This window comes from Colius striatus, chromosome 9 (assembly GCF_028858725.1).
Source record: "Colius striatus isolate bColStr4 chromosome 9, bColStr4.1.hap1, whole genome shotgun sequence".
Taxonomy (NCBI): Eukaryota; Metazoa; Chordata; class Aves; order Coliiformes; family Coliidae; genus Colius; species Colius striatus.
Genome location: NC_084767.1, coordinates 34,427,517 through 34,452,063, shown reverse-complemented (window position 1 = coordinate 34,452,063; position 24,547 = coordinate 34,427,517). Strand labels below are relative to the sequence as shown.

The window sequence follows — 24,547 nt, the reverse complement described above, 5'->3', positions numbered from 1 at the left end:
CATTTAAAAGTAGTCATATTTAAGATAAAGCTAAAGTCTTACTGTTCTTCCTTGTTTGGATGAATTGGTGAAATAGAGCTGCATTTTGACATTTGCATTATGTTATTAGTATTTGCATTTTCCTGACTCTTTCACCTAAAATAACTTAATTTCAGTCTTAAATTGTTGAGTTCCTAATTTTGGGTAATGTAGCCATCAGATGAAATTACCAATAAAACATCTAAACAGCACCTTGTGATAGTTATCTTTATTAATGGGTGCTGCTCTTTTGTGAAGTAAGCTAAATTAATTTCTGGTCTGTTACAGATAATTTGGGCAATGCAAATACAATCCAGTTGTTACAGGAAATGGCAAGCAGGTTCAGCAAGCTATGCTATCTCATTGGTCAACATGGAGCTTCTTTAAGCAGCTTTCTTCATGGAGTAAAAGAAGCCAGAAGCCTGGCCATCCTGAAGCATTCCAGTCTGTTTTTGGATAGTTACACTGAGCAAGTATCCAATTTCCTCTCCTCTTGAGTCTCAGCAGGCTTAATCTACTGACCACAGCAAGCTTTGACTTAGGGGAAAGTAGTTTGTAAAGAAAGCTACATAAGTAACTATTGAGCAAACTGTATTCTGGCAATTTAAAATGTATGGAGAATTTTTCACAAACTAATTAACTTTGCAGCATGCTATGTATTTTCAAACCTTCACCAGTGGAGCACATTGGACAGCTTCTGCTTCCCTAATGTTAAACTACATACAAAGTTTTCTTTGGTTGCTGCATGTAGACTTGTAAAAGAGACACCTTTGTCACTTTATAGTAAGGCTCTTGTAATACAATGTTACTGTGACTAGGCTACTAAGTAAAGCTGCCTTTGGGGATTTATTGCAGTTACAAAATGCCTCTTCAATAAGCATTAACTACAAATTGTTTCCCAGAAGATTGATTCTTCTGTCCTGATATCTACTAAATGCCTAGCGTTACACCTTTCACCCAAAAGACAGAGTTGCTCCAGTGCTCAAAATTAAGTCTGAGCTATGCTGATTATTCTATTTATTAGCTTAGTGCTTTTGGGGAGAGGAAGTCTATGCAGCCGCACTTTTTGCTGACTTTCTCTTCAATAAATTTTGTAGTTGCTGGCTAATTTAATCCAGATGTAGCAGAAATCTCATCATACTTAATACCTACAGGCTTTTGTGAAAAATATGTTGATTTAACAGAAGGGAGAGTCTAAAAGTATCATCTCCAAAGGTGATCTTGATTAACAGACATCTAAAAATTTCTACAGGAGCAAAATTTCAAGCTCATCAACTTCATTTGTTACACAGCAGCATTTTGAATGTGCAGTTTATTGCACTTTTTCCTAATATGAACACAACAGTTACCACTTTTACTGGGTCAATGATAAACTTATGCCATATCATTCTAGAAGAAGCTTTCTTCTCCATTTATCAAATTGGTTATTGATAATTAATAATAAATATGTATCTTCTCCTGTTCTTACTTAGCCTTTTACTTCAGTTTTTCTTGTAATGTGACTCTGCAGAATTGGTTCTCACTACTTGGATTAGAAGGTTTTCTTAGTTTCTTCTTCCTCCCTGTGAAAGACTGAAATACTTGAATTTCTGTCCTTCTTGTTACTGCCTGTCTTCTACTCTCTCCCTCTGCTTTCTAATGCTGTACACATTTTTCTGTGTATGACATCAGAACCTATGCATGTGTCTGAGCATTATACCTTGAGCATCTTCCAAGGATCTGTCAGGCAACATAAGCAATATCTGTTATTTAGGTGAAGATGAGACCACTTTCCTAAGAGGACTGTAATTTGGTTTAAAATGGTTTTCTTTTTTTGGTAGGGGAGAAGTGAAAGGTAGAATGTTGAATAGCAGGAAAAGAGAAGTTTCCATCTTGAATACAATTAGAAGCTAGCACTATTAAACTGTTGAAACAGATGGCCTATTCTGTACATGTCTAAATTTGGAGGAAAAAAAAAAATAAAGTTTCATTTACAAAACTGTCTGGATTGTTCTAATGCCACCAGAAATGTGGAATAGTAATGCATATTTTATCCTCCATGTGGAAAGTGAATATTAAGTGTCTCAGTAACACTGCATACTTCACTGTTCAATATTTTCCCAAGTACTTAGATTATTTGTATAGTAAAAAATAGTACATATCTCATTGGTAAACTGCTGGAAATTACAACAGTTGCTCTTTCCAGTGATATTGTTATCTTGTAACTGAAGTTCTCTTTATTCCATATTCTAGGTATTGTACTTCAGTAACAAACTTCCTTGTAATGGGAGGATTTATGCTCCTTGCAAAGCCAGCAATGTAAGCAAACCTTCAACATTTTCTGGAGTTTTTTATCAACTAGCAAAGAATTGCACTCTAAAGAACTCTGTGTGTGTGTGTATGTATGTAGCAATGGACTTGCAGAGACTTGGTCTCAGCTTACATGAGTTACATTAGTTCCTTTTCTGTCGGATGAAGAAAAAGTTACTTCCTCTCAATTGTAATAAAAATTTGTTTTTTCTGCTGAGTGAGTTTGGTTACTTTTATCTTGAAGATGGAGAAAGGAGGAAGAAGGTATAAATTATTTTAAATTCCTTGAAAGAAATGTAAAGATATTTCAGAGAATCTATTTTTAAAGTTCAGTCTTGAGGTTAGTTTTCCTTTATTCAGTGTTTGTTATTTTTTGTTTTGGTTTTGGGTTTTTTTCAATTTTTGCTGTAAAGAAAATACAGAAGAGCAAATTTTCTTTAACAATTGGTGAGAATAAATAATAGAAATTCATTTTCATTTGACTTCTTTAAGTTTATGGAAGCACTTTAAAATGATGCAAAGCCAACATTTTTGCGTGTGTATCTTCTCTGCCTCTTAAGGTTGCTTTAATCTGTTTCATGCATAGATGCTCTTAAATGTGAAGAACAAATTGTACCTTAAGGCCTGAAATGATGTATTTGAAGTTTATAGATCATAAAGTAAAAACTTCTTGTCAGTTCAGTAGTATTTTTGCCTAGGAAATAAAGTAATGACACTGTGCATCTTTCACTCTAGTGCTGTGAAAAAGTTGTTGCAATGAGAGTTTTTTTTATCTCATCTGAGGAACTGCCAGCTTTCCTTCCTTTCTAAGTTCTATAATTGGGGAGTAATTCTGTTACAGCTCTTTATGGAGAAATTTCAGTGTAGTATAAAAGATGATATTGGAAGTTCTTGGAAACACCAGGGTACATAATGCAGAGAACCTTCTCTGCCAGAGGACCAGTACCAAAGACTAAATACAAAGTCCCACTGTAGAGAGACATGGAGACACTTTCTGCATTGGTCAAGATATTTAGGGTGACTCACAGGAAATCTTAATTTAGGTTTACTTACAGTTAGTTCTGAAAAGTTATGGATACTGAATTACTTGTACTGAATTTGTCATGTCAGATGTCACAGCTTGTACTGTCAACAGAGTCTTGTTAGGTGAATAACACTTTCAGGGTGTGGAACTTCAGAGGGAAGATGTCTAGGAGATTTGTCCTGTTACTTACAAAGTGAATCTTTGCTGATAATTATGAATTTCCCCCCTCCCTGAGGGATACTGTCTTAAGTCAATGGTTAACAACATCAACCTTTTATGGATATTCTGCAAAATGAATGTATTAGAAGTAGTCCCAACTTTAAAAAGTGCTGGCTTCAATAGAAGCCTTCATTGTTGCCAGGTTTTTGAGCATGTCCTCTGAAAGCTATACTCAGAGCTATGAATCTATTATTATTTGACATTTTTCTACAGAGACCTCCATGTGAGGACCTCAAACCACCTGAAAAACCGAAGCCAATCAGATGGTTAAATTTAAACCAATAAACTTGAAGTATGGTCTTCTCTCTGAAGAAGACTTTGTTCCCAAGGCTTGTTGAGCAAGCAAGTTCTTAAATACTATTAGCAGACCTAGGCAAGGTGTGTTATTTTGATGTGTGAAATGGCACCTTATTAATAATGTATGATTCTTAGGGACCCTGCTGTGCAATTTTCTGATCTATTTTGCTGTCCCTGGGGCCTGCTTTCTCAGCCTCACCTGATTCTTGCAGTTTGTGGTTTAAATGCTTCCCAGTTGGATGTGTTTTAATGCAGATGTGTCATGTGCTAGCACATGTGTGCACACAGATATGGTGAAGGAGAGGGAAAAGTAAGTTCATTTTCCTTTTAATGAAGAAATCCTGGTTGTGTGTGCTAATGCATTGTCTTCAGAATCATTTCCCTCTTCTCTGAACTAGATTAGTACTTGGAAGTCAGACTGAGGATTGAACAGATTTCCTGCCTTTCTTGAGGTAGGATGTAATTTTTCTAGTTAGGGGAAAAACTGGTCAGTTGCCTTGAACAGCAGGGGTGGGGAAGAGATTATTTGGACATCTTTAGGGAAGTGCACTAGAGTAAAGTTAAGATTCTTTCTGGCCTTCATATATGAATCAGCAATGACAGAAACTAACTACTCAGTAGTTGGGAAAACGTTCCTCCTGTTACTCTTTTACTAGTGAAAGTGTTACAGGGGAAAAGGCAATTTGTTACTCCAAGTGGGGCAACTTAGTCAACTTTCTTCAACCAGTTTAATGACTATGCATGTGAGAGCAAAAGTAAAAAAAAGTCCAATCTGGTAGAGAGCTTGTTAGAGAGTTGCAAGTCTGTATTGCTTCCTCAAACTAAATTGGGAATAGATTAAAAAGCAGCATGCATTTTCCTTTATAACTTTTATCAGTTTATTGTAATCCAAAAAGAGATATTTTGAATTCATTTATATAAAACATCACTGATGTCTTGCTGTCTTTTCCTCTCTCCTCCCTCTGTTTCCCAATGATCCTATCATTTAGAGACTTCTTGAGTAAAAACCAGGTGCTGTTGCAGAAACTGTCTGAGAAGAATGAGGAAAACCTCCAGCTAGTGGAAGTTCTGAATACTCTGTTTTTCATGCCATTTGGACGACTTCATAATTATGCCAGAACTTTGCTAAAGCTTGCCACATGTTTTGAAGTGGTAAGCTGCCTTTGTTATCTAGATCTGAATAAATACCTGCATGAAACTTATGGCTCGGAAGTAAGTGTATGAAGCAAGTGCCAGGTAATTAGAAATAGCTTAGTCCTCAGAGAAGCTGCCTAGGACTTGTAGCTGCCACAGGGAATATCATCCACATTTATTTGCGCAGTCTTACACCACACCTGTACAGTTCATAGGACAGGTAGAAACTTGTTACGCTGCTAGAACTTGGTTGTGTGCTTGAGTGCTTAATTGCAAATATATTATTTTGATGTTTGCCTGTTGCTTTTCAGTTCCATCTGGTATAATTTCTATAGCTATCCTTGGATGTAATAATCTGCTAAAAATGCTACACGTATATTAGTTAGACTTTTATTTAGATGTATGTAATTGCATTCTTTTGAAATAAAAGATGACTAAACAGGAACAATAACTACTTGTATGTTTATCCTAGTGTAGTTCATTTAAAATATTACTCTTGCAATCATTATCACTACTTCTGCTACAGCTTGTTAAGCTGCAAGAAAGTGGATCATGTAATTGTATGTTAATTGTTCTCCTCTTCACATTCATGGAACTTTTCTGATTTTAAAAACTCTCAGCACACCAATGCAACATATGTCCAAGAAAATAACTTGGCCTCCACTGTTAGTTTATTAACCAGACCAACTGTCATGTATTTGGTGCTGATTTAATAAAATGAACAGCTGCGTTGCAGCTTGGTTAGTGGTGGTGTTACAGGTGTTCAGCAGCACTCTGACATCTGTCTTGCCTTGTGCCCTATAGGCATCTCCAGAATACCAGAAGCTACAGGATTCTAGCTCTTGTTATGAGAGTCTTGCTGTCCATCTTAGCAGAAAAAGGAAAGAAGCAGAGTACACACTAGGCTTCTGGAAGACCTTTCCTGGGAAAATGACGGTACAATGCCAATTCAGTTCATTGGTAGTTTCAGTCTCTTGCTGTTATTGTTAGCAGACCCTGTGAATGCTACTCTTGTACCTGTCCCAGTTGCGCTTCTTATTTTTCCGATTTGCGATACTGTAGTAACTCTTAGCTTTGGAAAGATCAGACCCTTACTATGAAAGACAAATAGCACTGACGTTAAGTCACAGTCAGTGAGAAGGAAGCTTCTGTAATTTTGCTTGTAATCCTACCTGTAGGATTCCTTGCGGAAGCCAGAGCGTCGCCTGATCTGTGAAAGCAGCAATCGTGGATTGTCCCTGCAGCATGCTGGGAGATTCTCTGTGAACTGGTTCATCCTTTTTAATGATGCTCTGGTACATGCTCAGGTAAGCCAGCTTGTATCCAGGAACAAAACCTTTCTTCTGCTGCTAATAACATGAAATATTTTTCATATAGTGAAGGTAAGTTTTTGCATCATTCCCTGCATTGTTGCTTGAACATGTAAAAGTTACATTTTTTTATGTTCACAAATAAGTTTCAAGTTATGTACTATTTTTAAAATGTTTTATCACTGTTGCCTTGTGGCTGTCATGGTTTCTGTTGGCTATTCCTCAGAGCAAGGTACATATAAGGAGCCTGTAAGCATATGAAGACTCAGTAATGCTCAGGTTTTTTTCCCTAGTCCTCAAAGGAGGGGAGAAACTGTTAAGAAAAAGCAAGGGACAGGAGTAATGGGTCAGTACCTGATGAAGTTTCTCCTCTTCTTCTCCTTGCCTACAGTTCTCAACACACCATATTTTTCCCTTGTCCACTTTGTGGGTAGAAGCTCTTTCAGAAGAAGCTGGTAATGTGTGAGTATTCTTGGTTGTGATTCTGAAATAGTTAGATAACTTGGGAGGAATAATGAAAAATTTGTAACCTGTTATCATAAACTAGGAGTGTAATAGGCTAGATACACTCATGTCACTGTGATGGTGATACGAAGCAGTGGAACAGGCTGCCCAGTGAGGTTGTGGAGTCTCCTTCCTTGGATGTCTTCAAGACCCAACTGAGCACGTTCCTATGTGACCTGATTTAGGTGGACCTGCTTATGCAAGGGAGTTGGACTAGATGATCTCTAAAGGTCCCTTCCAACCCTACTATTCTATGATTCTATGTCTACCCTCTTGCTTGTTTCAGAAGACTTACCATGTTTCTGTGTTTTTACACACAAAAAAGTTGCATAAACATCGGAAAGAAAAAAGTAGTTAAGAGGGAAGCAAGTAGTTTTCCTGCCACTTCTTTTCACTCCGGACTTAAAGTGAATGCTAGCTGGGATGAGGGAGGGGTGATAAAGTATTTGTGCTTTGAGAAACTGCCTTTTTCAGGGTGAAATTTCAGTAGATTAAAATACTTCACCTCCACCCCACCCATGTAGGAATGGTTTGAAGATTACAACGCCAGAGGAACAGCTTGTTCTTGTTTCTTCAACACCACAGGAAAAGGTAGGCATATTTACAAATTCTTTGTCTTCAATGATGATATGAGTTTCTCATCTACCATGAAACCTAACAGGAAGACATACTGCTGAAGCAGGAATGAAGTCTTCCTAGAATCTGGTATGCAGATTGACTGTACGCTGTCCTCACTGTAGCAGTGCTCCACTTTGCAACATTGTATTGAGGAGTGCATAAGGGATTATTGTAGTTGCTGTAAAAATTAGGTTCAGTGCAAAGACAAACATTGGCTACATTCTGTGATGAAACACTTTCTGTTGCAGACCAAATGGCTACGGGCAATAAGCCAAGCAGTGGATCAGGCCCTTAAGGGGACTTCTGACTTCATTCTATGTGGAGCTGGTGGGAACGTACCAAGACAGGAGCCTCCAATTTCTCGCAGTGCCAAATACACTTTCTATAAGGACCCTCGATTTAAGGATGCTGTTTATGATGGGAGATGGCTTTCGGGAAAGCCCCATGGCAGGTAAAAACATTTAACATAACAGTTGGAACCAAACTGAAGTAGTTGCTGTATCAATAAGAAAACTTGCTCAGAGAAGTTATTTGGTAAGTGCGAGGGGAACTGATGATCTTATACATGTGTACGGCTGTGTGGTTTTTTTCAGAGGGATCCTGAGGTGGGCAGATGGAAGAATGTACTCTGGGACTTTCCGAACTGGACTGGAGGATGGGTAAGATCCTCTCACTACTTGTGGAGCCAGAGGGCAAGAATTGCCTTTTATTGCAGGAGATAACAACAAAAACTTTTAAGTAAAGGTTTTGCGGTGAATCTTACTGACTCAGGCTTATGTATGTTAACAATATATATCTATATGTTGATATATAGATGATCTCTCATTTATCTGGAGGTATGCTAATTGTCATCACAACAGACTCTGCATTTGCATGATTAAAACATTGCTCTTTCATAAAAATGGTAACTAATTGGGATAATCAGCTGTAGGATGAGGAAAGGAAATGGTAAAAGTGCCACGGAGAAAGAATGGGTGGGTGAGTGTAAACTCCTAAGTAGAGGAAGCCAGTTAAGAAATCTGTAGTCAACTTTCTGTTGTAAAGGTAATTATTACCTTTTTATGTTGCAACATTTTTTCAAAAGTTCTGGTGTTGATTTCTTATCCTTCTAGAAAATGCACTGCTTTTCATAAAATGTGGGGATGCATCTTCTCTGATATTTTCTTCACTGATATTTTCTACACTGGTAGAGTAAGGGTTTAGTTGATTGTAACTTAAGTGTTTGGATGCTGAAAACAAAACTAATGAGAGTATGACCCTGATGATTAAGATAGCTAGTAGAGAGGATGAATGGAAACTCTAGACATTATCAAGTTATCTGGTGAAACAAGACCACTTTATCACACAGCTTTGAATTAATCTGTGGATTGCATTGCTAAGGATTTGCTTAGGGCACTATTGAGGTGAAGAGGTTAACTTTTTTCCAAAGGCATTTTTATGTCAGTCTTAAGAGCAGACATGTCTGTACTGAGCAGGATAAAAATATATGAAGAGTCCCGTTGGCTTCCAGATATATTTTCAAAGTACTGAGTTGAAGGGGCAACTGAAATATGGTCTGGCTGCAGTCAGCTTTTTAAAATGCACTTTAGCTGCTATAGCTAAGATATAGGTATTAGATTAGATATAATGTCAAACTATAAAATGAAATTGGAGCTTTGATCGTTTGTAACTAATAGTAATTGTAACTAACCCTGGTGATTTTAGGGTTGTTGGAGATGGAAATATTGCAAAGAAATCTCCACCAGAAATAAATGGATCAATATTTATCTGTAATTTCTAGGATTATCTAATGCATACATGTTTATATTTCAACATGCCTACTGTAGTCACATGCCACAGTCAAACAGGTGAAAAGCAGTATAGACTGAATTAACCTGGAATTCCTGCTTTTTCATAAAAACAAAAAGAATTTAAAAAGTCTGTAAGTGCTGTAGTTGAAGAGATGGGCTACAAATTATGGAGAGCATTCTGATTTTGGAATGGGTCTGTGATTATGTATCTGCTGTTTTTTATGAAATGCGTCAGCATTATAGCTGCTTGTGTTCCATTTCCATATGTGGGCAGGTATGGTGAGTACAGAGTGCCAAACAAAGCACTGAATAAGGATGACCGTTATGTGGGGTACTGGAAGGAAGGCAAAATGTGTGGTCATGGAGTCTACAGGTAATGTAGCACTTGTTGCTGGTGTAGAAGGGAGAAGGGAGGGCTGGTGCTGTGACACACTGCTTGCTAACTTTCTTGTCACATTTCAGACGTGATTATGGTTAGCTTATTTTCTGCTTTGCCTTTGGTAGATTGCTGACAATATACTCTTGGCCAGTGGTCTGTTATTAATATCTATTGTTGCTGCCACAATATTATTCAATATTCAAATTATTCAATAATAAAGGATTCTTTCTTCTGAGAAATAAATGTAACCTCGAATGGCCTTCCTTGTAGGGGAAAGAGTGACTTTAAAACAACAAAGCATCAGAAGACTTGTATTAAAAGCTCACTTTTATCCCAAATATACTTTTACTATAATTCCTACTTGGTAGGGCTGTAACATAATTCCTAGAAAGAAATTGAGAGGATTGATATATTTTGGGGGATGAGGAACCCAATGAAAGCCCATCAAAACCCCAAAAACAAACCTCCAAAACCAAAAGCAGCTAAAAAAACCTGCCACAATAGAAAAGTGGATTATAAGAATCTTAATCTTTTTTTCATTGTAGCTATGCTACTGGTGAGGTGTATGAAGGGTGTTTTCAGGATAACATGCGTCATGGGCATGGTCTGCTACGCAGTGGGAAACTGACCTCTTCCTCACCCAGTATGTTCATTGGACAATGGACAATGGATAAGAAGAGTGGTTATGGAGTTTTTGATGATATCACAAGGTAATGCTTCAGTTCCACATATCCTTAAAACAGTAGTAGGGTGTACAATTGATGGTCTCAGAGGCAGGATTGCACTAAATATGTGCACTTACATGCTATAGCTATTACTCAGATTCCTTTGGACAGGAGTTGGACTTACAGAGGCTTCAGCGTTGTTTCAGATGATCAGGAACAGTTTGCTTGGATGTGGCAAGTTTGTAATGTGACTTGTGAAAGGAAGTTCATTATAGCTTACTTCTGTGAAAAAGAATATTTCCATGAAGGTAATGAAACTTCATTGCCAGATCTGAAGCAAGTGCTGTATCAATGTTTTCTAATGGTTTCTGTAATGGTCAAATATTGCAGTAAAGCCAACAAAAGGATAAAAATGTGCTACTTACACTATTTTCTTCCTACTTTGTTTTTCTTCAGAGGAGAAAAGTATATGGGAATGTGGCAGGATGATCTTTGCCAAGGCAATGGTGTTGTGGTTACTCAGTTTGGACTGTATTATGAAGGAGCCTTCAGCACCAACAAAATGATGGTGAGTTGAACACTGGACTCTGCTACAGTGTCTTTTCCTCTGAGTGTAGTGGTAGTTTTCTGGGGTAGATGAGTATGTGTGAGGCTGTATAAACCTCTTCTTCTAACCTTCTGTTTTCCTGACTTATAAAACTATCTTTATAATCCCTGCTGTGTTTTAACTAGGAGGATCATAGAATTACAGAATGATAGGGTTGGAAGGGACCTTTAGAGATCATCTAGTCCAACCCCCCTGCAGAAGCAGGTTCACCTAGATCAGATCACATAGGAACATGTCCAGGGGGGTCTTGAAGACCTCCAAGGAAGGAGACTCCACAGCCCCTCTGGGCAGTCTGTGCCAGGGCTCCCTCACGTGAATAGTAAAATAGTTTTTTCTTGCATTTAAGTGGAACTTTTTGTGTTCCAGCTTCATCCTATTACCCATTGTCCTGTTACTAGATACTATAGTACTTCAGGAACTGCTTTTTTTTTTTTTAAAAAAAAAAAAAGTAAAAAAAAATCTTTGCTCAGGAGTAGTAACAGCTCTTTCAGTGTATCTTTAGATCTTCAGATCTGGCCTCTGTCATAATTACTACTTTGTGTTCATTATTGTTCTCTTTACAGGGGACTGGAATTCTGCTTTCTGAGGATGATACAGTCTATGAGGGGGAATTCTCAGATAACTGGACTCTGAGTGGAAAGGTTGGTATTACAGTTGCACTTGTAAACTCTTATCATGTAAAAAAAAAATTCTTTCCTTTTAATTTTGTTCCTAATGGTTTTCAGTTACGTTTTTTATTGTCTCCTCCCAAGGGAACACTGACCTTGCCAAATGGAGATTATATTGAAGGTCTCTTCAGTGGAGAATGGGGATCTGGCATAAAAATCACAGGAACCTACTTCAAACCTAGCTTGTATGAGAATGAGAAAGACAAACCTAAAGCGTTGTGAGTATTGAATAAGAAGTAATTTCTCATGTGGTTGAATAATACCTGGAAAACATAACTATTGTCTTCTATCAAAGGCCAGTTAAAAATATCTTTTTCCAAAGAAACAGGGAGATTTGGAAAACACGTTTGCTTTTTCATTCCTCTTCCCTCCTGCTTAGAAAAGACAAGAAGATAAAAATCTTTAGAGATGTTTTTGCTATAATTACTAATTGAATATGCAAGTAACAGCATGAAATTCTGGGATAGCCACCATGCTGCTACTGTCTTGTGGTGGCCTCAGAATTTCTTTTTCTTTGTATCTGAGCTGACTGTTAGAACTTGATTCACAGCTGCTGGCAACTTTTGAGGTACTGAGAGAGAGACTAACTTACATTTCGGTGAGTGAATCAGTCACAGACCTATCTGCCTTCTGCCTCCTTTTGGTAAATTGATTTATTTAGTAATTTAAGAATGCTAGTGGGGATACATTTGAACAAAATTGGCTACTTATTACACCTCTTCCAAACAATGTATAAGAAAAACCTGCTGAATTGCAAAACAGAACATTTTAACACTTGGCAAAGATAACTTAGAGAAGAATCCATATAGCCTTATTTATAGCAGATGCATTAAGTCAATTTGCTTCATTGTCTCTGGGGGGGAAAAAAAAATATCTGCTTTATGTAAGTCATAACTAAAATATCTTTGGGTAGAAGAAATTTAAATGAAATTAAACAGATGTTGGTGAAAATTCAGTATTTGGTAGCACTATATACCCATTTACAATAGTAGTAATTGTTGTACAGTATTCAATATATTTGGAGCTTACTCTCAAATTTCAGATTAAAATGAGAAACACAACTCCAGTGTTTTTACATAAATCACTTCTCAGTATGCTTCCTGAAGCATTTACTGGTAATTGCTTTTGACAGTGCTGACACCTATAACAGGATGCAAAGTTAAGCAGGCCTCCCCGCTGAACTGAACACTTGCAACCTTAGCAGCTGCCTGCTTTTTACCCCGGTAGAGAGTCTTATGAATAAATGTATGTACATATTGGCAAAGATTGCTTGTGAAAATATGGGTTTCATCTACCCTTTTTTTAGGCTGTCTCGAAGTTGAAAATCTTCAGGTATAATTTGTGAAAAGGCTTAGAGCCTACTTTTTCTGCTTTGTGAAACTAAAAATGTGGAGAAATGCCAGTCTGGCTAGTTTTCATCTCAAACTATTAACAAAATGTCTGACCATTTCTGGCACTTGGTATAAATCAAGACAGAACCATTAACTCTGAAAGCATTTATTTGCTTTACAGGAGCTTTTCAAAGCCCTAATTTCACTACATGTCTGAGATAGATACCTAGCTATCTAGTGGGAAAAACAGTTATTCTTTTGCATCAGCTACAGAGAATCCCTGAGCATTGTCAGTGAGAAGATGCCTGGGCTGATTTCACTCTCTACTGGCACATCCCTAACATGTCACACAATATTGTAGGTAGATGCTACTTTAGGAGCAGAAGCTGTGTCCAAATCATTGGCATTTATCTGTGTAGCTGTGCTATTTGTACATTCCAGAATAGTGAGATATGTGGGAGGTGTTTGTGCTGTGTCCTTGCTACATGAATGTGGCCTGAGCCTTCCTAGTGAATACCAGTGGTGAAGATAAATCCAGTCAAGTGCAGTGTGTCCTATTTTCCTTGAAATCAAACCAATCCTATTTCCTGGAAGATGATCATGAAGACTGACTTGTCTAATGTAATAAGGTTCATAGTTGTTTCTACTTGTGGGTATTAAAAGCAATTTAATCTTGTAACTTTGTAATATACTACATGGATTAACATATATTAGTTAGCAAGGGTAAAATTAATTTAAGATCAGTAACTTTTTGTATGTTCTTTTTAAAAGAAGTTAAAAGTAAACCCATTAAGTAGTAGGTTCTAGGTTTAGTCTTAGTGATAAATGTGGTTCACAGTAGAGACTGTATATCACAGTATATCAGCTTTTGATCAAATAATATGAGATGCTAGATTAGCATTACCCATAAGTCGTTTTCATAGCTGACTACGTTATTTCATGACTGTTTGATTTATCAGACTAACTGGTCACTTCATTAGGCATAAACTTGGGGTCCTGGCTGTGCCTCCTGATGAGAAGTGGAAGGCAGTATTTGAAGAGTGCTGGAATCAGCTTGGTTGTGAGAGCCCGGGCCAGGGGGACAGATGGAAGGCTTGGGACAACATTGCAGTGGCCCTGACCACCAACCGACGGCAACACAAAGACAGGTTGGTTTCCAGAGAATCTAGTCAGCAAGACAAGAATGTATTGAGGAGGAAGCTGGAGTCACACTCTAACTAGAAACTCTTAACTGTAGAAGTTCAGATAAAACAAAAACAAATCCTAAACAAAATCAGAACCCTTAATACTCTGCACTATAAACCCTTTCAGGGACATACTGATGTTTAGAATCAGTTTGGTTGCCAGGCTCAGGGTTTTTTCCCTACTGTATATCTCATAAATAATATGTACAATGTCCTTGTCTTTTTTATAATTACAGCCCAGAATTATTGAGCCGCTCACATACTCAGACACTGGAAAGTTTGGAGTTCATTCCACAACACATTGGTGCCTTCACACTGGAAAAATATGAAAATATTAAAAAATACTTGATAAAGGTATTGTGACTCTCCAATAGCTTGTTAGTAAGCCATGATGTCAAGATCACTTTGTAATAGCTTTCCTTAATGCCTTCCATACTTGCACTCCTGTTTTCGTTCATGTTTGTACATAACTTCCTAATTTATGGAATTAAAATCTGTAAGTCTAAAACCATTGTATACCCAATGAACACTACCTTAAAGTCAGTTTCTGCTCAGTTACTGTTTTAATTCTTACACATTGAATCCCATCAAAGCGTCTTGAAGTACTTGCTAATTATTGCATGCTAATTTTAATAGTTCTAGACAGATGACTAGTCCAAATAGTAGCACAAGTTCTTGTACTGTCTTGACACTGAGCTATATTCAGTTAATACATGCATTTTATAATCCAAGTGGTAGTCTAAAAAAAAAACCAACTAGAAATGCATCAAAAAACAAACTATATTTAACAAAACCTGTTGTTGGATCTCTTGCCCATCTCATGAATTCCATTTCTTTTTCTTGTCTGTCATTGACCCATATGATTGGCCAATTAATATCTTTCACCTCAGGCTTGTGATACTCCTCTTCATCCATTGGGCAAGCTGGTGGAAACACTAGTAGCTGTCTACAGAATGACCTATGTTGGGGTAGGAGCTAATCGGCGATTACTGCAAGAGGCTGTAAGAGAGATAAAGTCCTACCTCAAACGCATTTTCCAACTGGTTAGGTAATGAGACTCTCATTTTCATGTCAAACTACTGTTGAATTAAAGATGTCTTGTCTACTGAAGCAGCCCAAATGTGCCAGTATCTTTTCTCAGTTTTGGGGGCTGCTTTTATTTCCTTAGCCCTTTTAAGGAGTCTTGAATATTCTGTCAAAATACAAAAATAAATGTCTTTACTACAGCATATTACTCCTCCATTCTATTTCAAAATGTGACTATAAGAAACTCATCTTGAATGCGGATTTCCAATTTAGTGTCTCTGGATATCCATGCTGTGAAAAGACTGTTCAAAGGGTACAGAATAATAGTGAGCATAAGAACTCACAGCCTGTGCCATGGAAGTTCATATCAACATGGATGAGCATTGATCCTGAGAAGTGTTTGCTTAGATTCTTGAGAGCAGTTGGAGCTTTACTTGTGTTCTGCCAATGTGAAACCAGAAGTATTCGAAATATTAACTATCAGAAGGCTTGACTGGAGGGAAGTGATGTTAAGGTAGAAAAGGTATCTGGCATTGGAGGGCGGTTGGCTTTCCTAAGATTTCTTCCAGGTAGGTGGTACTGTACATCTATTAGCTACCCTGTCTTAGTCCACCATGTATTATTGCAGCTGACTTTTCTTTCCAATGTTGCCATCTAATGCAGTGATTTGTGGAAAGGTCTTGACATGAAAGCAAATACTGTTTGTGTTGACATTTAGGTTCTTGTTTCCTGATCTTCCCGAAGAGGGCAGCACACTCCCATTCCTGGCAGCAGAGCCAAAAGGAAGACGATCATTTTGCAGTGGGAAATCTGACTCCAGATCAGAATCTCCTGAGCCAGGGTACATAAGGGAAAAAAAAAAAAAAAGAACTAATGAAGGCTGCATTTTCTGTCCACAGTCTATTTTTCTTGGTTGGGACAAGAAAGATAAGTAAATATTTAACTTAGGGATAAAAGCAGATTTGTTTTCCCCTTTGATTCTAATGTCAGATTTTGATAAGCTAATCTCCATGTGATGGCTATAATAAGCATTTCATCCCTTAAGCCCAAACTCACTCTCTTCTGTTGTGGGTAAACAAGTTCAGGCTTGGGCCTAGGCTTCAGAAAACTGTTTTGGATATACACAGTTGGGTGATGCAGGTCCAATATACTGCATCACAAATAGCCAGCCACATGCAGCTCACTCTCCATTGTCCTATCCCCATCAGCCTCAGGTGTGGTCAAAACAAGGAGGAGGGACCAGTAGAGATAGCCTTCTGAGGGAGACTCCAATGAGATACAGATGGTATTAGTAGGCACCTTGAGTTCAGCTTTCCCTATTGGAGTTACAGTTGATGCCAAGCAACTGCCGACTTTATGAAGCTTGTGCTGTGAGTGTGCAGAGCTAGGCCAGATAACTTAATGGGGTTTAGCCTATTTTCTAGCTTGTGCTTTCAAGGTTAAGTTCAACTGTTGAGTGGCTTAGATCAGGGACTAAATGATTAAGATGAAAATACAGGTAAAACTTGAATACTGTGCTATACTTGAATACTGTTCAGGTTTTACATTATACAAGGAAGAAAGCCAGTGTTCTGTTTAAAAGAGAATAACCACAAAAAAATTGTACCACAATCACTTCCCTGCCCCAAACTTACTAGCATGTGTAAAATTTGTAAAGAAAAGTTACTCGTAACTATTTCTTAGCTCAGTTACTATTTGATATATTTGTACTTGTTTTATTATTCTTACCCATCACAAAATAGGTGCTTAGTAAATTAAATATTTGTTCCAATGATTTCTTCTTCATTCAGTTTTTATAGATAATCAGGTTTTTAAGATGTCTTTCTCATCAAACCACCACCCTCTTCTTTTTTTTTTTTTTTATAGCTATGTGGTTACCAGTTTTGGCTTGCTGCTCCCTGTATTACTGCCACGACTCTATCCTCCTCTATTTATGTTGTATGCCTTAGACAATGAGCGTGAGGAAGATATTTACTGGGAATGTGTTTTACGTCTAAACAAACAAACTGATATGGCTCTTCTGAGTTTTCTTGGAGTGCAAGCGTGAGTATGATTCAGCAATGGAACAGAACTTAGAAAAATGTTGTGGCATGTAGTTGGATAAAAACCTAAAAACACCCAACTATTGATTAAAGTGTTTTCTTTGATTAAAATGAGTCTAAACATGTCTTTGTTAGTTAGCATGGTTGTGAGAGTGAATCACACAGGATCACAGAATGATTCGGATTGGAAGGGACCTCTTCCATCCCCCCACCCTTCCACTTCTTTTTGGGAGTGGGAAGACTGGTATTGCTACAAAGCCCCAGAGCAAGGCATTTCAGATTAGACTATTTTCCATCTATTTGTTTTAGATGTGGTGGATCCTGTAGAACGAGCTGTTGTATCTCATAGAAGAACATAACTTCATAAGGTGAGAAATGCTTTAAGACTATGCTCTCTCAATAGACTATGTCGGGTTTCTTGCAGGAAATTTTGGCCAGGAACTGTATCCATCCTTGGAGAGAGTAGAAAGGTAGGTTCATTGACTTTGACTTACAGTATACTTTGTCCAATGCTCCTTTCAAAAAGCTGAGATCATAAAGAAGTGCTCAAAGAATTTCTGACCAAGTTTTTGTTTGAGATGCTATGCTATCATGTTTCCTGAAACTTTGTCTGCTACTTAACAGCTACATTAGAGATTTCTCAAAGTAGCTGTCAGTCCAGCTCTGTCATTTACTTACTCTGTAATGAATTCTAATTCAAGAATACATTTGTTTGGTCTTCAATTATGAAAGTGAGAATAAAAGTCAAGCAAGGAAATTTTCAAGCTGCTTGATTAAGAGTTATACTTTTGTATACCTTCTGATTAGGAGAAGAATTGTATAGTTTTAATTCTTAATCATTATTTTGCTGAAAGTGGCTGAACACTGGTCTTAGATGTTGTTAGTGTAGTACTTAATCTCTGACCCCAGTCTCTGAGTGGTTTAATAATCATAACTTTGAACAGTTTAAGTATGTTCGTTTATGAATCAGTATACTTTTATAAACTTTTCCAATTATTTGTAGTCATTTAGATACTCCTGCTTTCAGGTCACCTCTTTCCTATTTATAACTGTGGCTTGTGCAAAGTCTATAATAATTGGAAGTGTGGCTTTTCCAGAGATTGAGCATTACAAGTTCATAATAATGGCCAAAGCTGCTGCTAAATCCAACCCCTGAGGTTGTGGGTTCTCAGAAAGATAAGTCCCCTTTTTCCCAAATCATGAAGTTCAAGGTTCACCTGAGAAAATGTGATGCAAACCTCCGTTCAGACTTGAAACGTTTAAAAATCCAGCAATACCTAATTACTTCTGTATTTCTGTATTTTTAGGTACTGGGCAAAATTATTGCCAGCTGAGTCTTTTACACTCCCGAGTAATTTTGGTTATAGCATAAAGCCCCTCCACTGTGAAGTACTATGTAGCATATATATGATGAATCTAAATTACGCAGTCTATGATGCCCTTTTTGGCCACTTTCCATATCCGCTGGGTCATTCCTTCAGTTAAACAAGATGTTTTTAGCCAAGACAATATGTTTATCTGCTGCTCTCCTTTGTCCAGTCTCCTCATTTCTGTGAATTTCTCTATGTCTTTTTGCATCCATTCTCTACCTAATCCATGCAGAAAGACTTAGGAACAATTGCCTATTAATTCTTTATATCTGTTCTTTGTCTTTGCTTCAAACCTGAGTCTCTGATTATTGACTGGTATCACTTTTCTTGGATTCAACCATTCATCTTACAGTTCCATCTTGATTGTTAACCATTAAGATTTAGTGAATCTAAGTCTTCCTTGACCTGGAAGATATCCAAAACCTATTCCTGGTAACATACCAAGAATCTCAGTACAACCTTTTCTGAATTTTCAATGAAACTCATGCAAATTACATGTAGGCCAATTTTCTGAATGATCTTTGCACTGGAAAACTGGAAGAAGTGTCTTTTATGTCAGTGTTATATGATACTCTGCTTTTCTTCTGCTGAATAGTGAGGTTGTTCAGCATGCACAGTAAATCTTCTCATGATTACACAGGTATCATCAATTACAAAAGATGCCTGCTTTGCCTCTGCAGTTGAATGTTTACAGCAAATCAGGTAATACTCTGAAACTTGACTCTGTGTTTTACTGTTACCACTGTAGAAGTATCTAGTTTATTTGATTGTCATCCTTTACCTGTTACCTCTTTGATCACCCTCATATGAGAGGTCAGCAAGAGGTTTCAGAGTTCCTACTGCAAAAGTTAGCAAATTGTCCTAATGAGGAATGAAGCATGGCCTCATAAATGACTGAGATGTGTCCATAGGACACTATATAGAATCTAAACATCTAATAAGATGCTAAAACATCTTAAAATTGTGAAGACAGTCTTGTGCAGTAGTGTGCCTTGATCCAGTAATTATAGCCTGGGGTACTACACAGCCTTGGGAGCTGTGGCTGTGGTGTGAGTGATCTGACTTCTTGGTGGGAGGGTTAGCATACTAGTTAGTAAATTGTCTTCCTGATTTAGATGCAGTACAGATATGTTTCTTGGTAATTAGATGCAGATGCATAACTACATCTTATTTTCTGTTATGCTTTGCTCTCCAAATAGTACCACGTTTACCCCAGCTGACAAGTTGAAGGTGATCCAGCAGACTTTTGAAGAGATATCTCAGAGTGTACTTGAGACTCTTCAGGAAGATTTTCTGTGGTCCATGGATGACTTATTTCCTGTTTTTCTCTACGTGGTGCTACGAGCCAGGTAGGCACGAAGAGTGGTATCTGTGTTAACCTCAGTATAGGCAGCATGAGTACTTTTACCTGTATTAAGCATTCCTTGTACTAAGCTTCTTGTTCTAGGATTAGTTGCTAGCTTTTTGTAAATTAGTAAATTTTAATTTTGGCTCTTTGCTTTGTCCTAAAAATATTTTGAACAGGTAACTGTGAAATGGCTGTGACTTCAGAATGCAGTTAGGGAAAACTATGGGTTTTGTACAACTCCATGTACGAAAAAGAAAATCACTATATAGATATCTATTGTTCACCTATTCTTTCCCACTCCCCCATGTGACAGGATAAGGAATTTGGGATCTGAGGTGCACTTAATTGAAGACCTGATGGATCCTTATCTGCAGCATGGAGAGCAAGGCATCATGTTCACTACACTGAAGGTATGAAAATTATTCAGGGGTACTGAAAGCTTTCTCAGGAAATTACCCAGCTTTGAGCAATGATGATCAGCTCAGGACAATTGTGTTAACGTTCGGTTTTAACTTCTTTGACATTTTAATTGAAAATTTAGCTAAGATAAGCAAGAAACTTAAAAGCTTAGGGTACTGCTAGTAAAATGGTGCAATGTGCAAAGGTACTGTATTGAAATGTAATATTGGTTGGTGATGACTGTTCTGAATGCTCACCTAGAGCTCGTCATTCCCCTGCAACTTAACAAACCTTATCCTTCTATAACAATGGAAGTGCTGCTTTGGAGATTAGCCATTCCAGTAATGTTTAAGCCTCACATCAAGATGCTTCAGGAATTCAGTTTTTGAAAATTAAAAAAAAAAATATTTAAAAGTACCATGGCACTTCCAATGTTCTATTTAGTATTCATTTATTTCTAAGTATGGAAAAAGGAAGAGAAGCTGTTTATCATGGGACTGGACTTCTTCCTTATGAGGAAAGGCTGTGGGAACTGGGGTTGTTTAGTCTAGAGAAGAGGAGACTGAGAGGAGTCTCATTAATATTTACAAATATCTAAATGGTGGATGTCAGGAGGTTGGAGCATCCCTTCTTTGTATTGTATCTAGTGACAGGACAAGCAAACAAGGAGGTTTTGTTGACAGTTCAGCTGTGTGGAGCGATTTTTGTGGGGTTCTTTTGGAGAGAAGCTGTTAATCTGAAACTTAAATTAAAATCTTAAGATGAGCTGCCAGGTGAACATGATTTTATTGTGCATGTCTGTGCAAACTGGAAATAGTTGGGTGCAGAAGTTTTTCATACCCATTATGTGATGCAAAAATTTAATTGGTTTGAATTTATCAAAGAATCTGTATAGTGGAAGCAGAATCTCATTGCTCACAAATAAAGATGTTGTGTGAGACTTTTATATTATGTTTCTGGTTATGGCTGATCCAATGAATTTTTGAACCAGCATTAAGGAGTGACTTGCTATCAGTAGTAGGCCAGAGTATTTATCTACGTGACAGAAACCTTTGCTTTTCAGTCTGAGTGCTTTTGAAATGCTTAATCCGTCCGGCCTTGTCTTGTAACAGACTATTTTCTTTTCTAGACCCTTTGATAAAAGGGCAAAGAGATTTGTGAGCTTAAAAAATGGACTTCATCTTGGCAAAGGTGGGAGCTGGGAAGGTATTCAGAGTCCCAGATCACACTATCTGGCTTCACTAGTAGCTGGGCATAATTTGTAACTTAAAACCTCCTGTTGTTGTTTTTGCTAGTTTGCATATTGAAAGATTCTCATGTGTTGAGTGTCATTATATCAGTACTACTTGTGGAAAGCCTAGTCCTCTGTGTTCTTGGAGAGAAAAAATAAAGCAACTTTCTTCTTACAGTGTTTTATCAGCTTGATGAGAACTACCATGCTAAACTAAGTTTTGTTTTAATTTAGGCATGTTACTACCAGATTCAACATGAAAAGCTTACCTAGACCATCGTTTACAACCTGGCTCTGTGGGATAATCTATCTACTGAGTGGAACTTCAGTAATGCCCAGTTTCTCCCCTGAAATGGCACTTATACTCTGTTACGATTCTGTTGCTGTGGATGAAAATATTCAGTTATTTCTTCTGAACTTTGTTTCAATATTGGAAAACTACATCCAGAAGCTATCTGTGAAGTGGTGATAAAACCAGAGACTTGGTTGTAAACTACTTGCCAAGAAGAAATAATTTTACTTTTCTATCAGAAAGATGATTTGCTCATTTTAAATTAACAGTGCTGCAAAAAGGCATGGCATCTACACATGAAAGTCTGGACCGCATGGATTCTAAAGCAGTGGGTTTGTTTCATTATTCCTGGTTTGTCAACTGAGGTGAATGAATTGTACCACAAAAACATTCAGTCTTCCTAAATTAAGCTATTATGTTTGTCTAATTAAAAAATAGAAATATAATAGTATTTATAATGGGTAACCTATGATATGTTTGGCTGTAAAGATTTTGAGACATCTGTGTTGAACAGCATTGCTGAATGCAGTATTAATGTGCTGTTGTGGAAATAATCACAGTTATGGACTTCCCTGTTCACTAGAACTATAACTATACAGGCATTCACCTTTCCTTCCTGTTGATGAAATAAATAAAAGGCACTGACCACTTAAAATTTTGGCACTGAATTAAATACTTGAAATTTCTAGTGTGCAGTTTCATTACCCTGAGGTAAGAGGACAAAAGCTTTCTCTGGAAGCCCATGGGACAGGAGAATGGTAAGGTGCTCTTGAGCAAGTTGACAATGGATTAAGTTTGAGACTTTTGCCTGTTAACTTATGTGTCAGAGTGAAAAAAGCTAATCTTGTTGCATTTTTGAACATGTAGAGAACAAGTAATCTCCCTGGGGGATTTGTGTGTGTGTGCGCTTCTGTGTTTTATGTTTAACTTTATTTATACCAATAACACTAGTGGTAGATAACTTGGATGTTGTAGGTGCTGTTCTTTACCATGGCTGACTCAAAAAGGGGGAGGGGGGAACAGTTGATAGAATGTTATAATGGCTTAAGTTGTGTCAAACTACCACAGATAATGCTAATCATTTTTTTGGAATAGTAATCATGGTTTATGTATTGGCACCTAAATGGAAGGAAATTAAATGTTAAACTACTGTTTTGAAGAGTGACTGTAATGTAGCAATTTTCATAATAAAGTTAAAATGATTGGTCTTTCTGATTATTTTTAGTTTTGTCAGAAAGGGGAAAGAGTGAGTCTGGGAAGATGATGTTTAGAACTATTGTTACACTTGTTATATTTGCAACAGACTGTACTAACAGAATGCAGAGCTAATAGACTTTGTCATGTTGGCAAACAATTAATCTTATTTTATAAATTATATCAAATAATTTTAGAGGAGATAAGCAATAATATGACTAAAAGGGAAGTTATACAAATAATTTGAGAAGGGAAGTGAATACACACAGCTAAGGGTGGAAAGTATAATCAAGTTTAGGTCAGGAATTCCAATACTTAATCTTTTGTGCTAGATGCCGTCTTTCCATGGAATCATCTCTTGGAACTCAATGTATAAAAAATATCTAACTGAAACCTGTGGGAGCAGAACTGCTCTTTGAAAAGGAGCTATGCTGAACAGCCGAGTAAATCAATGGCAATCACTTTAATCTGCAAAACCTGATTTTCTTAATAGGGATTTATTTTACCTTTTACAGTAATGTAATCATTAACCAGATTTCAGGTGGGTGTTTTCTCCCTTATAACTGTTCAGTGTTAGTGTTTGTTGTCTTCAGATGTTTCAGAAGAAAGGAAGGATTTTAATCTTCAGCTTTGACATGTGAAAAGCTTGGACTTGTATGACCTTACTCCCACATCGATTCTATGCCTTAAACTGAGAATGTAAATAGAGATGACAAGTTTTTCCATAACTTTCTGCTTTTCAGGAAGGAGATATATTTACAAGCATATAGCAGCTTGAAATGTTTAACTTCATCTACTGTGAATGAGGTGAAACTGAGAACTAGGGAACCAAAGAACAGATCTGCATTTACAGAGATATATACACACACACGACCTCTTATAAAAAGTAGTGGTATCACATATTAATTTAGCGTGCTGATTAATGGAACTAGATAGACTGGGCTGGATTATTTTTGGCCTTTCTGATACATAGCTTGGTTATTAGCTGAACAGAATCCTAGGATTAAATGTGCTTCTGACACAGATTCCACTTTACAGCCTACGTGGGCTGTGATGCATTAGGAAATCCCAGCTTTGATTTCTGTGTTTCTGTAGTTGAGTGAACCTGCTGGACTGCACCGGCTGCATTGCTTCACGGTAATTACTTTTTTTCTCATCTGTGTTTTTTCCTTTTTTTTTTCCCTGAAGTTACTAAGTTAGCAGAAACTCTGTAACCAGCAATAGGAGACTGATGTTCCAGCATTACAGATTCACACGGTAATTGCAGGTATGGTACCTGAAGACAGGCCTTAGACTGAGAAAGTTGCTGCGAATACAAAACTACCTAAGTGAGAGAGCTTGAAGTATGCTTTTTGTGCAAGAAAAGGGTTAAGGGGATTTGCTCTCTTCTCCCTGGTAATGAGTAGTTCTAAGGTTAGGTTTCTGCGGATTAGGAGGGAGAGGATGTCTATAGATTAGCTAGGGCAGTGAGGTTACTTGCTCTACTAACATCCAGCAAATATTCTTTCCCTCTGGAAATCCTGTGTGAGCTGAATATGGTGTATTCTGTGGTGTCTGCAGGTAAGAAAATATGTCCTGCATTGAAACCATTGTACTGCACAGATGTAT

At 37.4% G+C, this 24,547-nt stretch overlaps 1 protein-coding gene across 2 annotated transcripts in view; it reads left to right on the top strand.

Moving 5' to 3' along the window:
* Positions 1-22,953, top strand: part of ALS2 (alsin Rho guanine nucleotide exchange factor ALS2) — a 40,145-nt gene extending 17,192 nt beyond the window's left edge. Inside the window, exons 11-34 of one of the 2 annotated variants that reach the window (XM_062002577.1) lie at positions 307-487; positions 2,251-2,316; positions 4,837-4,999; positions 5,786-5,917; positions 6,160-6,288; positions 6,683-6,753; positions 7,320-7,386; positions 7,662-7,864; positions 8,007-8,072; positions 9,478-9,576; positions 10,128-10,292; positions 10,704-10,815; positions 11,418-11,495; positions 11,607-11,740; positions 13,834-14,001; positions 14,274-14,391; positions 14,928-15,085; positions 15,782-15,904; positions 16,930-17,106; positions 17,530-17,575; positions 19,116-19,177; positions 19,675-19,824; positions 20,137-20,233; positions 21,688-22,953. In XM_062002577.1, coding sequence (XP_061858561.1) covers positions 307-487; positions 2,251-2,316; positions 4,837-4,999; positions 5,786-5,917; positions 6,160-6,288; positions 6,683-6,753; positions 7,320-7,386; positions 7,662-7,864; positions 8,007-8,072; positions 9,478-9,576; positions 10,128-10,292; positions 10,704-10,815; positions 11,418-11,495; positions 11,607-11,740; positions 13,834-14,001; positions 14,274-14,391; positions 14,928-15,085; positions 15,782-15,904; positions 16,930-17,106; positions 17,530-17,575; positions 19,116-19,177; positions 19,675-19,824; positions 20,137-20,233; positions 21,688-21,726 — 2,804 coding nt within the window. In that variant the 3' untranslated portion in view covers positions 21,727-22,953. Of the gene's footprint in view, positions 1-306; positions 488-2,250; positions 2,317-4,836; positions 5,000-5,785; positions 5,918-6,159; positions 6,289-6,682; positions 6,754-7,319; positions 7,387-7,661; positions 7,865-8,006; positions 8,073-9,477; positions 9,577-10,127; positions 10,293-10,703; positions 10,816-11,417; positions 11,496-11,606; positions 11,741-13,812; positions 14,002-14,273; positions 14,392-14,927; positions 15,086-15,781; positions 15,905-16,929; positions 17,107-17,529; positions 17,576-19,115; positions 19,178-19,674; positions 19,825-20,136; positions 20,234-21,687 lie in introns of both variants that reach the window. The other variant, XM_062002576.1, reaches the window with a different exon arrangement.
* Positions 22,954-24,547: the final 1,594 nt, after the last annotated feature.